At 35.8% G+C, this 15,616-nt stretch overlaps 1 protein-coding gene across 14 annotated transcripts in view; it reads right to left on the reverse strand.

Moving 5' to 3' along the window:
- Nucleotides 1-3,032: 3,032 nt before the first annotated feature.
- Nucleotides 3,033-15,616, reverse strand: part of LOC137827005 (GPI inositol-deacylase) — a 39,169-nt gene continuing 26,585 nt past the window's right edge. For 4 of the 14 annotated variants that reach the window (XM_068633182.1, XM_068633184.1, XM_068633191.1 and 1 more), the window contains exons 13-19: nucleotides 14,695-14,858; nucleotides 14,434-14,520; nucleotides 13,857-14,185; nucleotides 13,541-13,622; nucleotides 13,134-13,273; nucleotides 4,288-4,561; nucleotides 3,033-3,693 (exon numbers count right to left, since the gene is read on the reverse strand). In XM_068633182.1, coding sequence (XP_068489283.1) covers nucleotides 3,361-3,693; nucleotides 4,288-4,561; nucleotides 13,134-13,273; nucleotides 13,541-13,622; nucleotides 13,857-14,185; nucleotides 14,434-14,520; nucleotides 14,695-14,858 — 1,409 coding nt within the window. In that variant the 3' untranslated portion in view covers nucleotides 3,033-3,360. Of the gene's footprint in view, nucleotides 3,694-4,287; nucleotides 4,565-13,133; nucleotides 13,274-13,540; nucleotides 13,623-13,856; nucleotides 14,186-14,433; nucleotides 14,521-14,694; nucleotides 14,868-15,616 lie in introns of all 14 variants that reach the window. The other 10 variants (XM_068633180.1, XM_068633183.1, XM_068633190.1 and 7 more) reach the window with 3 other exon arrangements.

The following is a 15,616-nucleotide window of genomic DNA, read 5'->3' on the forward strand; positions in this document are numbered from 1 at the left end:
GATGGGCCCGGACCAACTCGGCTCGACATTGGTCTAGACTGACTCGGGGCGACATAGGCTCAGACAGTCTCGACTCGACACCAACTCAACTCGACATTGGTACGAACCGGTCCACACTTACTCGGCTCGACACGACATCGCCCCCGACTTATTTGGCATGAGATGGGCCCGGACCAACTCGACTCGACATCGGTCTAGACTGACTCGGGGCGACATGGGCTCTGACGGTCTCGACTCGACACCAACTCAACACGACATTGGTACGAATCGACTCGATTCGAGATACGCCAGGACAAATTCGACTGGACTAGAGATGCGCCAGGACAAATTATGCTCGATATCGGCCTAGACATCGGCACGGGCCCGTTTGTCCTGACATCGGCCCAGACCCGTTCGTCCAGACATCGCCTCAGGCCTGTTCGTCCTTACATCAGCCTGGGCCCGTCCGTCTCTACATTGGCCCAGGCCCGTTCATCTCAACATAGGCCAGGCTTGCTCGTCCCGACATCGGTCAGGGCTGCTCGTCCCAACATCAGCCTAGGCCCGCTCTTCCCAACGTCGGCCCGGGCCCCCTCGTTCTGACATCGGCTCGGGCCCCCTCGTTCTGACATCGGCTCGGGTCCGCTCGTTCTAACATCGACCTGAGCCCGCTCGTCCCGACATCGACCCGGGCCCGCTCGTCCCGACATCGGCCTAGGACCGCTTGACCTGACATTGACCCAGGACTGCTCTGCTTGACATGGGCCCGGGCCTGCTCGACTCGACATCGACATGGGCCCGCTCAGCTCGACATTAGCCCTAACCTAGTCATTTCGATATTGGCCAACAACCGTTGGACTCAATATCGAACCTGAATGTCTCAGGTCGACATGCACCTGGACCGGCTCGACTGGACTCGACATTGGCTTTGGCCGACTCGATATCAGACCGAACAACCTTGGCTTGACATGGGCCTAGATCAACTCAACTCCACATTGGCTCGAGCCGATGTCGACCCACACCAACCGGGCCTGAAATCGACCAGCAACAACTCGACTTGACATCGGCCCGAGGCGACTCAGTTGGACATGGCCCGGGTCGACTTGACTCCATATGGGTTTGGACTGACTCGTCTCGACATGGGCCCAGACCAACTCTACTGGACATGGGCCCAGGACGACTTGGCTCGAAATGGGCTCGGTGCCGACTCAACCTGGTTTGGGTGCCAATTTGACTTGGGCTTTGACCCACTCAGCTCGACTTGGCCCAAGATTGACTCGGCTCGACTTTGACCTGGAACGACGTGGCTCAATGTTGCCCCATACAGGCTCGATTTGACTTGGGGGCGGGCGTCTAGGCTTGACATGGATTTGGGCCAACTTTGCTCAACTAAGTTGAGATAAATCCATTTAAATGGATTAAAAGTAATATGGATTTGGATAATTATGGATTGGATTTTGTAATTTGGATTTTTTTTCACCCATACTCTCTTACTCTCTAGTTAATTTTTTTTACTAGTTTTGAATTCCTCTAATAATTATGTTTTTTCACCTAATACTATAAATGATTTTAAACTTGCTAATAAAGTCTTATATTTTGCTTCATTTTCGAGCATGAAGGTTTTATTTTGAACAATAACTTAGAGGGAATTTTTTGTGTGTGAAATTATAACAATTACAGTACTTAGCCTTGAAAATTATTCAAACTATGAAAGTATAATACCCAAAGCTTCAATCTCCTTGGAGCATCAACTTATGGTTGCTCCAATGGTTGTTGTTGTCATCATCGTGGAGGTCCTATGGGAATTGAACATCTTGGTGCATTTTTAGATGTTTAGGGGCACGTCCAACATATAAAAAGGAAGAACATTATATGCTCTTGGTGTGTCTTCCCATTGGACACCAATGTGTGGTCCAATATGCACTCTCAGAGGGGTTAAAAAATCATAATCTATAGTTGGGTCTTGTTGACTAAGGTTCTGTTTCTTCTTTATTATAACATGTTCTTCTTGGTTCAAACAACTTATAATATTTGGCATTAATATGTGGGGGTTCTAGGTTGTTAGCATAATGATTAGCACATGAGTTCAGGTCAAACTCCATTACAAGAAAATTACATTTTTTAAAAAAAAAACCTTAATTATTACATAATTTGTATCAAATACTGTATCCTTAGTATTTTGAAATTCATCAATCACTTTCCATCTGATTCAAAAATGCCTTATAAAAGAAAGTATCTAGAATTTAATACAACTTCTCAGTTATATAATCTAGAATGATTCGAATGAGTGTTCTTTCTTAATAATGCAATCTAAAAGTTCTACTATTATAACAACGGGTTGTACTTTGTATAATACACTTTTTGCATTCCTAAAGCAAAATATGTAACAACATAGTATCCAAAATTTATATTCTTAATTGTTTTATCGAATTTTTTTTTTAAAGGTCTAGAAAAAATAAGTGTAAAATAAACTCTAGTTTTCTTTTTCTAAATGCTTTCCAAACTAAATCTTAGTACCACTTACGGAACACAACCAAGGGACAACGACAGAGTCCTAATGTTGTTATAGAAAAGCAGGAAAAGTTGTTATTTTGAAAAATTGGAGACGCAGAAAGAAATTGAAGTGAATGAAGCAAAAACCTTTCACCTTTCTTCAGTGTGAATCCCGTAAGCGTAGGTGAACATACCCATAATTATGTTTCTGAAATAGAAGGTATTGCTAATGTACTTTCTATGCATTGATTTCTATGTTGTTATAAATAGAAAATTATAAATAGAAAATCAAATCATCCTATTGATTTCTCTTTTTCCATCAAAACAATCTTTCTTTTTACTTAATCTTATCTCCTTTTTCTCTTTTTTTTCCTTCTCTATCTTTCCCTATCTTTCCTTATTTTGACCAAAAGGAAAGAAAAATATTCATCTGGTCTTAAAGGGGAAAAAAAGCACAAAGTCTTAATGTGAACTATTTGTACAATCAACTGTTAAATTCAACTTGAATGTGTTTATCTAATGATTCTGAAGATCATCCTCTGGTTAGATTAGGACAAATGTTGAGTGAAACAGTATGAAAAACTTTAGATTCCTCAGATTCAGGAAAAAATTGCAAAATATCGTCGTAAAACGATGATACAACAGCAGCAAAACCAGCCTCGGCAAATGTAAAAGACGCTAATACTATACTATCCATCTAAATGTTACAACAGTTTTCACAGGAATACCGGCATAAACTCGATGAGCCGATAGACCCTGCTCGTTCTACTGGAAACCAAATATCTAACACCAATGACCTACTTTAACAATCATCGAAACAATTATACATTGCACATACATACACGTGGCACTCTCCTGTCAGGTTCTAAGAAAGTGGTGTGGAAATTTTCAGTGCCTGTGAGAATGCTTTCGGCTGCTATAAGTAGCCTCTTTCTTTTCGCCGTTCCAGCTACCCAACATTCTTAGGCCGAAGGAAATGCCCCCCACAGCACTCATAACATAAAACGCTCTGTACGGAGCCAAAGTGAGACCAGAAAAATATGACCAGTATCCAGCTATAAGATACATAAAATAGAGTCTAACGTTTCGGATGGGGATCCCACTAAAGGACACGAAGAAGGAATTGAACTTAGGCTTCGAGTTGCAGAGGCCATGAAGTATGACTCCAATGCAAAGTACTGAATCCAGGAGCCATGGGAGGCTCTGACCCAATGCTAGTCTCTGCAAAAATTAATAATTTATAAGTAAATAATAGAGAATTTCCAGCGTGAATGCAATCATAAAATATATTAGTGAATTGTCTTTCAAGCAGTGACCAAGTAAAAATTTATATGAACTATGCTTCTAATCTATGCAATAAAAGTTTAAACAAAACACTGGATCTTGGATTTTCATTTCAACATGAGTTCAACTTCATTATCAACTGCACTGATTTATTTCTTATCCACGCCGAAAGCGATGAGAACGAACAAGGTGCACATTGAACTGAAGGGTTCACTATTTTGAAAGTGAAAAGGCCTCGAGAGGAAAGAAAGATCCATTGAAAGACAACAAGAATAAAAGAAACTGAATCGTATTTCTTCAGGTGCGTATAGAGGGAGAAACAAAATCATGTAAAAATAATGGGTAAGATTATGTAAGATCATGTCTCTCCTGGTCTTCATCAGGGAGAAACAAAATCAGGTGTAAAATTACGTTGTGGGAATTCAATCAATCACATTCCACTTTCCCCTTTCCCAATCCCCCAAGAAAAGTGATAGCATGACAGATTATGTTTAGAATGTAAGATGACAATAATTTATATATATCATCTACCTGGAACCAAGCAACAACGGATGGAGCAAACATCATCGTTGCAACAAGATGCAATATCAACAAGCCATGGCGATGGTGAAATAAATCTAATTGTGTGTCACCAAAACTTTTTGACGAATCAGGACTGTTGGAGAAGTTGTCTTCTGAAGGGAAAGTCCGCTTAAAACTACCATCAAATTTGAAATTCTTCTTTTCAGACCCCATATAATCTTCACTGTTACAATCAAAATTTTCATTAATTTGTTCATGGCTGCGACAAGATGCTGTCAGGAAACTGCTACATAAACAAAAGCAAAAATCAGTCTCAAATAGTCAAGCACGTCATGATAGGATGGGCCTAAGGCCTAAAAAAGAATCATATTAGATGAGTTTAGTATAAATTGATAGTACAGTATTTATATTTTAAAGCAATTTATTTTAAACCTAACTTAAGATGATGACAGTTGTGGGTTCATCGATAGTAGCAATTAGGTTACAAAATTGTAATCTCATTAACTCATTATCAATTAAAAATATGGTATTTTTTAATCTTCTATGTAGCTCATTTAATAGTAGATTACTAGTATAATTAGCAGCAAAGTAGTTGATAGCATCCTAACAATGGTGCTTTTGTCATCGTAGTCACCTCTCACCCCTTAGCCCAAGTACATTATACAACACCCGTTTTCATTCTCCATGTGATAGGAACTTGGGTATTATGGGGTGCTTAAGTCCCACATCAAGTAGTATGGGATGCTCAATGGAGTACGTAAGTGCTTGGTTCACCCCCTTTAATAGCAATAATTTGAAGGTGAGTTCCTTAAGTGCTTGGGTACTTATTTATTGATATAACAGCTAGTTGATGGTGTCTTGGAAAGGGCTAACTATGGAGGTTCTGATTGTTGGATGGTTCTGACCAATTGGGAGTTGATTGAAGCGTCAGTGAGTGAAGTGTCATTAAGTAAAAGCCACTGAGACGTCAGCTCTTAGAGGCGGTGCTATGATAGGAATTTGGTTATGATTGGGTACCTAAGTGTGATGAGTGCAAGGATTAAAGACTCAAAATGAAATTTTAGGTCTTTGTATTTGTTACTACATTTTTCTAATTAGAGACTTTTAATAAAAACTATTTTCTGTTAGTTAATTACTTATCGAATGGACCTAATTAGTTTAAGATATATTTTAAAATTGAAGTTTATGTTGTGAGAGAAATTGTCTTTTGGTTCTTGAGTAACAATTTTTGAAATTCTTATCTTTGAATTGTTAATTTAAGGTAGCAAATCTTATTTGACTTATCAATCATATCAATCATTCATGATTGTGGTGTTTTCATCATCTTCTGTTCTCCTTCTACGTTTTCTATTTTTCTAATTGATCACGATCTTATGTCCCTGATCCCTTTTACGTTTTCCATTTTCTAATTGATGGAAATTGTCGAAAACGATCGTACATTCCTAATCCTAGAGAGAAGCTAGATCTTCATCTTCCAATCTTCTTATCTCCTTCTACATCAAGTTCAAGGATCAAAACTAGTTCTATCATCACAAAATATTGAGATTATTCCTCTTCTCTTCAATTACTATTCTCAATGTACTTGGTTGCTTTTAATGAAAAATAGTTAGAAGTTATATTGAGATTATTCCTCTTCTCTTCAATTACTATTCTCAATGTACTTAGTTGCTTTTAATGAAAAGTACCTAGAAGTTGTTTTCCATATATTTCAATCCTTTTAGAATGAAGTTAAAAATCAATTTGGTACTTTGATTCATATTTTTCTTAGTGATAACACTTGTGAATGCCTCTCCCATTATTTTGAGATACTCATAGTTAACATGGTATTCTTCATTAAACCACCTATGCATAGGCCTCTCAACAAAAGACATTGGTAGAGCACAAAAATAGACAACTAATTAAAACAACTAGAACCCTTCTGTTGAACAAGATGCTTTGATGTCTCCAAATCTAAGTGGAAAGCTTGAAGACCTTGTTGCTGTTGTGTGTGTCTAGTTGTTTGAAACTTGTTAATCCACTCCTTAAGATGATCCAAGTTCATTTGAATCTTTAACATTTTGAAAAGATGGGTTTTCTAAAAGGAAGTGAAAATTTCAAAACAACAGGTTGTTTGACACTTAGTGGTTTTTAAAATGATTTGGAAAAGTTTTGTCTTTGCCTTTGCTGTCAAACAAATTTCAACAGGTTGAAATTTTGAAACAACAGGTTATTTGACACTTAGTGGATTTTAATGCTGTCAAATAAAAATCAATCGATTGTTTTGCTGAAAACCTTAACAGAATTTTGTTAAGTGTTTTTTCTGTTTTAAATGACTCCAACAGCTTTTGGGCTTTTGTTGTAACTATTTTAACCATTTGATTGAAAGATAAAAAGGTGGTTTTATGCTCCTATGCATTAACTAAGTGAGAGAGATCAATCAAAGAGAGTTTTCAAGTTTTCAAAGAGCTTTTGGATCATCTCAAGTGTGTGGAATAGGATTGGTCTTGTATTCTGATCTTTGATCTTGTGATTTACCCAGGTGCATTAACTAAGTGAGAGAGATCAATCAAAAAGAGTTTTCAAGTTTTCAAAGAGCTTTTGGATCATCTCAAGTGTGTGGAATAGGATTGAGTCTTGTATTCTGATCTTTGATCTTGTGATTTACCAGGTGTATTTTATCCCCTTCCTTCTTAATAATTGTATTTTTGTACTAGTGTTGCCAAGAAGTGTTGTGTGTTCTTGAGGGATTCAAGATCAACATTCTTGGAGTGGTGTGGTGTTTGACAAGGAGTGGTGTGTGTTCTTGAGTGGTACAAGATCATCACTTTTGGTGTGTGTGAAACCCTGGGTGTTCTAACTAGAGGTGTGTGTTTGGCAAAGAGGGTGAGTGGGTCTTGTGGTTTCAAGATCACCTCTTTGTGGTTGTGTTGTTGTAATCTGTGATTGATTACATAGTGAATTCTCAATGGTTTTTGAGGACTGGATGTAGCTCGGTGTTGAGTAAACCAGTATAAACATTCAGTGTGAATCTCTCTATCCTTACACCCTTTAAATTGCTTTTAATATGTTTTGATAAAACTACTGATAAAAACAACCGATTGTTTCGTAAAAACAACCGGTTGATTTTCTGCATCTAGCTTAAAACCAGTTTTGTATTTGGCTGGACAGATTTTCAATTGATTAATTCTTCATAACTTGTTACTCTACCTTCAATACTAGCGAAAATCTTTCAAAAACAATTCACCCCCTCTTGTTTTAGTCCTATAATTCTAACACCTTCTACTACATGGTTGTGTTCCTAAACCATTTTGGGGTGATATTTTAACAGCAAGCTATCGCATCAATCACATGTCATCTTTTATTCTTAACAACCAAAGATTGTTCCCTCGTCAACCTCTCCACCCATTCACTCCACATGTCTTTGGGTCCATTTGTTTTTTCCACAACCTTAGTCTGACCTTGATAAACCATCTAGATCTCGTAAGTGTGTCGTAAGAAAACTTAAGTCTCAAAAAGAATATAAGTGTTTCTAACTCTCCCTTCGACGCTAGTATATTTCAGCATGTCACTTTATTGAGTCTTCTCCCTACTATGCATCAAATTACTCCCTTCTAAGACTATATCCCAAACCCTACCATCATTGTCGATCCTAAACCCTAAATAAAATAAAGATTCCTAACATATAAGTATTGTCACATACAATATATTTTCTTATTTATAAAAATATCTTCTTTTCTTTTTACTTTTAGATACACATAAATATAAAATGTCATCTTTGAAAAGGGTTTTACGAGAACATTGAAATGTCATTAAAAAATTATTTTTTATGATATTCAAATTGTGTAAAAGAAAACTATACCCCTTTTTAATCGTACAAGTCTATGACAGACTAGACATATCTTGTGTATCGATAGATCTACCACCTCATCCTTCTCTTCAGGTTTATCATTGCCGACAACATATTTGACCACTTGCGAACTCCATTTCGATGCAACCTCCTCCATCCCCTTTATTCCTACCTTCTAAGCTTGATCTCTCTTTTGCACTTCATAAAGGCACACAATTCCTCATCGGTTGTCTCCCTCAAATTAAACTTGTCTCTCTTCCATTTCCTCTAGGCTAACTCCTAAAACTATAGGTGATTTCTTAGCCCACCCTGGTGAGAGACAAGTCACGCTCAATGAACTGTGTACTTTCCAAAAAAGTGGTATTTAGAATCTTATTCCTTGACCTCTTGACAAGTTAGTTGTTGGTTGGCATAGATCCTCAAAGTCAAATTTGGCTCTAATGGCATTCAAAGCTTGTTTGGTAGCCAAGGTTATACTAAAATATTTAGGTTAGACTGTGGTGACACATTCTCTTAGGGCACCATTTGGTAGATTCAATATAGTGGTCTTACATTTTGGTATGAATCCAAGTGAAACTGACCATATTTGTGTTTTATGGTCTTTCAGTTATTAGGTGTATGTACTTAATAGTATATGTTGATGACATTATTTCTACAAGTAGTGATCACCATGACATTTTATAGATAGAACAACGCCTTACTCATCATTATCAAACAAAAGATCTTGAGAGACTCATACTTCTTGAGAATTGAGGTAGCACAATCCAACAATGGAATTATAATTTATCAAAGAAAGTATGCATTGGATATTTTAGAGAAACTGAGAAATGAATTCCAAACCATGGACACACCTATGGATGTTGTTGCATAATCAGGAGAATTATGTTATAATTAAGTGCAGATTCCATTTTATATTTATTAGGACAGATTTGTTAGTGATTTGATTTTATTTGATTTGTACAGCTTTAAACACTTATTATTTCTGGATTTCATTGCCTATTATTTCTTTCTTTAATTAGGTTGTAAAACAGTCTATAAATAGAGACTGTAATCACATTTGTAAGACATCTCAAAATTATATTTCATCTATTTCTTTCCACTTGGTATCAGAGCCATTTTGAGCCTATCCTAGCGATAATTTGTTGGGCCTATCGTGCCACCCGCTATCGGGCCGCTATCGGACCACCCATAATATATAGTCCCACGCACGAGTTGACAGTCTCGGCGTGAGGGGGTGTGTTGGAGATCCCACATCGACTAGAGATTAGAGTCTTTCATTGTATATAAGTGGGTGCAAACCTCAACCCTATGAGCCGGTTTTATGGGGTTGAGTTAGGCTTAAAGTCCACTTCGTAATAGATGTTAATGCTAAACCTGTACCGCATTAGGGTTACAGACCCTAAGAGATACAAGAGATTGGTTGGAAAACTGAGCTACCTCGTGGTCACTCATCTTAACATCTCTTTTACAGTCAATGTGGTGAGACAATTGCTTAATTCTCCATGTGCAAGACATCGAAATGTAGTCATTCAAATTGTAAAGTGCATTAAAGGGACCACAAGAAAAGGTTTATCATACGGACACAATAATCATACTTGAGTTGAGGGATACTCAAATGCATATTGAGCAGGATGACCTACTACAAGAGATCCATTTACAAATATTATGTCTTTATTGGTAACAACTTGAATTCTTAGAATCAGAATGTAGTGGTAAGACCTAGTAGAGAACATAGTACAGAGTCATGGCTTCTGCCTCTTATGGGCTTATTTGGCTCAAATAGTGACTTAAAGAACTAAGATTTCACGAAGCTACATAAATGACTCTCATTTATGATAACCAAGTTGTTGTTCGTATTGTCTCAAACCTAGTATTTTATGAGAGGACTAAACATATCAAGATAGATTGTCACTTCATTCAATAAAAAACTTTATAGAGACATTACCACTATTAATTCCAACGATCAGTTGGCAAACGTCTTCACTAAATCAATGTGGGGCCAAAAATTGACTTTACATATATATTGTATATGGGCTAAGGCCCATCCCTATGTAATGATATGTAAGATATATGGATATATGTTCCTGAGTTGTACCAATGCAAACTAGATTTTATCGCATGACTACCATTTCTCTCTATAGGTCTCAACATTACTCGTATATAAGATGATTATCTTGGTGAAATACTATTTCAGTTTCCCAATTATAGTTGCAACCAAATAGCATCTTCTCCCATACCCAATATTTTCTCAAATAATTTCTTTTGGTATTTATTTACTACAATCCAGCCAAGCATAGAATAAAATAAATATTTATTACAAAAGGATAAAAGGCTTCTCCTTTTGAATCACAACTATAACCTCAACTTGTATTTGAGCCAATTAGACTAGTGTATTAATAGAATAATTTTATTGCTAAGAGTACATCAAATATATATACAAGATTGGAAAACTAATTTTGGAAATAAAATAACAGCCCATAATGTAATCAGATACCTATTATTCAAAGATATAATCAGATCCTTATTATTCAGGGATATTTACATTATACACTTTAATTATAATTTGCTAAATATAGAATAATAAAATATAATTGTTGACACTCCCCTAAAGCTGGTGAATATGCATTTTCCATTCCTAGCTTGGAAACAATCCTTTCAAAGTAATTGCTATTCAATCCCTTTCTAGAAGGTCTACAAGTATGTCTTGAGAGGAGACACATGGAATGCAGATTTGACCACTGTCTAATTTTTCTTTTTTAATAAAATGTTGATCAATTTCGTTGTGTTTGGTTCTATGCTAATAGTAGATTTATTATCACAGTAAAGTCTCATCCATTCATCCCACTTTATTCTTAAGTCTTGCCCTAAACTATGTTTCAACACTAGATCTTGCTACCGCATTTTGTGGTTTTTACTATTTCAAGTTACAAGATTGCCACCTAGTTCATCTCCTATCCACAATTGACCCAGCGTAGTCAGCATATGTATACATTTCGAGATTTACATTTCCATTTCATTTTAACAAAATTCCTTTGCCTACAATCCCTTTTAGATATTGCATAATTCTTAGTCCAACCTGTAAGTGAATCTCTGTGATAAACCAGCCATCTCCTTCTCACTCATAATTATTTGTACTCGTCTAATCTATGCTCTCTATGTATTTGCCACCTTTGAATGAGTAAAAAATTGATGCCAAGATTGTTCGAGAGTCATTCTAGGATAGACTCCTATTTGAGAGCTTCTCAAAAGGCACCTTCCTTGTGAGGCTAGTTTTCCTTAGCTTCTTCGTTGGAAGCCTTCAATATGCCTTTGTGGAAAAAATTAGAGGGAGAAGTTCTAGGTTTTAGTGGTTCAATAACATGACAATTGATATAATCAACCATTATTACAGAGAATGCAACCCACTACTCAGGCCACTATCGTGCACAAAAATGCACTTAGGTTATAGCATGCTTGTGCCACTTCTTACCTGCTTGTGCCACTACTAACCTGCTTTCCTCTTTTTTTTTTTTATTTTAATTTCATTGATGCCCACGCTTTGATGGGCAACCCTCCATTCTTATCATTGTTGGCTTTCATCCCTGTCAATGTTGAAGTAAATGTTCACTGCTTGGAGGCACCATGGACAATGTATAAGCATTCCAATTAGATCTTCTTGACTCACTTTTCAATCTTCTCAATTCTAATTCTTTTCACCAAAAGTTATAAATTTATTCATATCTACACTAATTAAAATGTTTTTTGTCATATTAAAAGAACAATAATAATAATTAAAATATATCATGAAAAAACGACTTTTTCATGATAGTTTTGAATCCAAATTTGTATATGCAGTTGCGTAAGGGAGGAACCTTCAAGCACGGAGGTATGTTATTTTATATCATATCACGTGTTTTCATCCTTTAGCAGCCATTGATTTTAGAACTTCGTAACACCCACACATATGCACCATATATGAAGATCATTTGAGTAATTAGTATAATTTCTAAAACATATCTACATATAGACAATATAAATCATACTTAATTCAGAACTTTTATCTTTATACATAGCCCTGCCTTTTTCCATGGTAGAGGGGTCAAAGAGGTCAACCCAACTCATCCTCAACCCGCTAAAAAACAAGTTGGGTTGGGTGCAACCCATGTTTGTATTGGATTCAAATTTGACAATCTCCCAACTCAAGGCTAGTTTCAGGTTGAGTTGGTCCATCAACCAGTTTTAATAAATTAAAATACACTAATAATTTATTTGTTTGAAATTTCCCAATTTTTATCATCAAGTATAATTAGAAAAGAAAAATACTATTGTTATAATTATAAAAATAAGGTACATACAGATACTATACAACAAAAAATATCTAGATTACCTATGTATTATTAGGAACGGTTTTATTTATTCCTGTATCATATATTTGTTATTGGAGGATATCAAATCTCCTCTATTATATTGATTCAATTTTCTTAATATAAATAAAGTGTTTCTGTTGTCTCATAAATACAAGGTTTCTGCTCAATGTCTCTCTCTTTCCAATAGTTTAACAGTTATAAAACAAGTAAATCAAGAAAATACTTAAGTATCATAAAAAGTGTATATGTTCAATGTAGTTTGAAAATAAAATAAAATAAAAAGGTTGGTTAATTGAACGGATCCACCCACCCATTTTGATAACCCTATTCCCAATTAAAAAGAGCATACAAACATTTTTTAAACAATATTGCTGAACAACAGCAGTTTAGTCGTGTTGAAAACAGAAAGGAAATAAGGAGTAATACAACAGCTTCCCTGAACCAGAACCCTCTCTACAACAAGCATGCATGCATGTGTCAAAACATACCAAGCGATATTAACACCCCAAAACATCATTTGTTAAAACTCATACTAGAAGAAGAACATTGAATCAGATTATGTCTGCCAGTTACATGTAAGATACATTGATAGGCATTCTAAAGTACAAGAACAATATCAAATGATCAAGTAATTTCATCCTTTGCAGTAACTAAAGAAATGGAAAAAATGTAGATATATATACCTGCATAATGCATTGTGACAACAGAGAAAGTGAGAGAAGAGAAGTATAAGGAGACCAAAGGATGGATGAACCAAGCTTGCCAAGACCATTGCAGTAAGTGCCATAACAAGTACTGGATTGGATCTTAGAACCCTAACCACCTGTTTAATGTAAGTACCAAGATTCAAAGGTAAATGTGCTGAACTTGAAGTACAAAGAAAACTGAAGATCACAAATTACTTCTACCATAATCCTTGTCTACTTTCCACCCCTATTCTACTACCCTTTCCCCCACAGAAGGAACTCATGAAAATAAAAAATGAAATTTGGAAATAAACTAGGCCAGTAGGCCTACAAGATGTGGATAAGAAATCCAAATACAACATACTTGGTTTGTCAATCACAGAACATATAAGGTTGTACTTTACCTTCAGAGAAAAGAAGCTAGACGAATGATTATCAAACCAACAAAGAGAAAAAAAGCTAAAATTCCGTTCCCACATTTGCCACCTGCAACATATTTATCATTAAAAATGTAGACACAGTTAGCATTTATGTTGTTGATTATTAGCCTAAAATTTCTATTGGTAGAGATAAAACAATAAATAAAGATTAACAGATATCCACAAGAAATGTGATTTGCTAGCCAAAGTCCTATTAATCAATGGTACCGTTCTTTACATTAGCAGACATATTAGGTAAAATTTAGGGTGATAAGTGGTATATATCAATCAGTCATCTAACCTTGTTTTGATGAAGATATGTGTAACAGCAGCCACAAAGAATACCAAGTGAGTAATCAGGATTAGAATGGCTATGAATCCGTTTGCAAAGATATAACAAATAAGAGAGATGCCAATGAAGCTAGCAAATGGAGGAAGTGGCTGAGACATCAACAGTGAAACGAATAAGGAAAAGAAAATGGGTAGAATGGCTAAGGGAAACAAATGTGATATTAGTGTCAAATTTGATTCCAAAGCTGTCAGCATTGATGGTATCCTCAGATCAAGATCCCATGAATATGCTTGCCGCATTAGAGCAAAGAAAACAACAGCAATAGAGAAACCAACTATCTGCATGAATAGTCAATAAACAAAATTATTTTACACTAATGGAAGAAGAGACCATATGCATGAAGCAACAATTTACAATTGTAAATCAATAGAAAACTAAATTGCACAAAAGAGGATAATAAAAAAAATTCTAATGAAGATATAACTCTAAATGTTTCTTAAAGGCATGAAACTATTGGAAATCCAAATTAATAAATAAAAGGCCTGATAAGAGGTTACAAAAGTCAGGCATAAAAAAGTTCATTTACCTTTGGACTATACAATAGTAGAAGCCTACTTGCAGCAGCACTGACAGAAATTGAAATGCTACTCTTATAAGAACAATGTGGGTCAACCTACAGAATAGTGGAGAAATTAAAATTAAAAGAATAGTCATAATACCTGCCACTGCCAAAATTCTAGATAGTCATAGTATTTGGTAGTTTGGCATGAAAGTAACTCCAATGCTTTATTTGTTGAAGAATTTAAGGGGGAAAACATTTGAATTTTTTAAATTAGGTGATTCATACCAGCAAAAGAACAATGGTTTTTTCAGATTGCTGGGTTGAACTCCAATGTGCTGGGGAGGAATCAACAACAATTATCTCACTATTTAAATTTGGATATATATGAAGACCAGATGTATCATCCCATGCAAGTGCAACAGGTGGGAAACAGCGCAATTTGCAGAGCCCTGAAATACCTAGCTATAGTTATCTAAGCTGTAAAGAAAACAGTAGAAACAGCAGAAACATATTCATCACAAATTTATAATGCATTCAACTATATGCAAAAACAAAGTCATGTTCAAGCCCAATTCTTTTCATTAAAGACAAATTATTACATCATATCTTTTGGAAAAATTGTAAACTTTTGGAGATTTCCCACATCTTCAAACATATTTGTGTATATCATCAAAGAAGAATAAGATCAAAAATCAGTTATGGCGCCACCACAATGCCATGGCCTACCTAAACTTGCCACCAATTCCCTGATAAGGCATAAATGAGACTAGTGTTGATAAGATGGAAGTCTTAGTCTAAAAATCATGTGCAAGACATGATGATAACAAACAAGACAGTTTTGATAAGTCTAACCGATATTGCTGTAAGTAGCGGATTATTAGGATAAACATATGTTCAATATCTCCATAGTGATTAGGAAAATATGTTTTTAGAATATTCCAATTCATTTCAACAAATTTGTATTACCTTATTTTTAAAATTTTGATTACTACATATGGCAACGATGAGAACATAATTGGTGTATGATTGAACCACACGCATATTATGTTGTCTCACGCACGAGCTGTCACTTTCGGCGTGAGGGGAGTGTTGGAGATCCCACATTGACTAGATATTAGAGTCATTCGCAGTATATAAGTGGGTGCAAATCTCACCTCATAAGCTAGTTTTATGAGGTTGAGTTAGGCTTAAAGTCCACTTCTTAATC

Source organism: Phaseolus vulgaris, chromosome 8 (assembly GCF_000499845.2).
Source record: "Phaseolus vulgaris cultivar G19833 chromosome 8, P. vulgaris v2.0, whole genome shotgun sequence".
Classification (NCBI taxonomy): domain Eukaryota; kingdom Viridiplantae; phylum Streptophyta; class Magnoliopsida; order Fabales; family Fabaceae; genus Phaseolus; species Phaseolus vulgaris.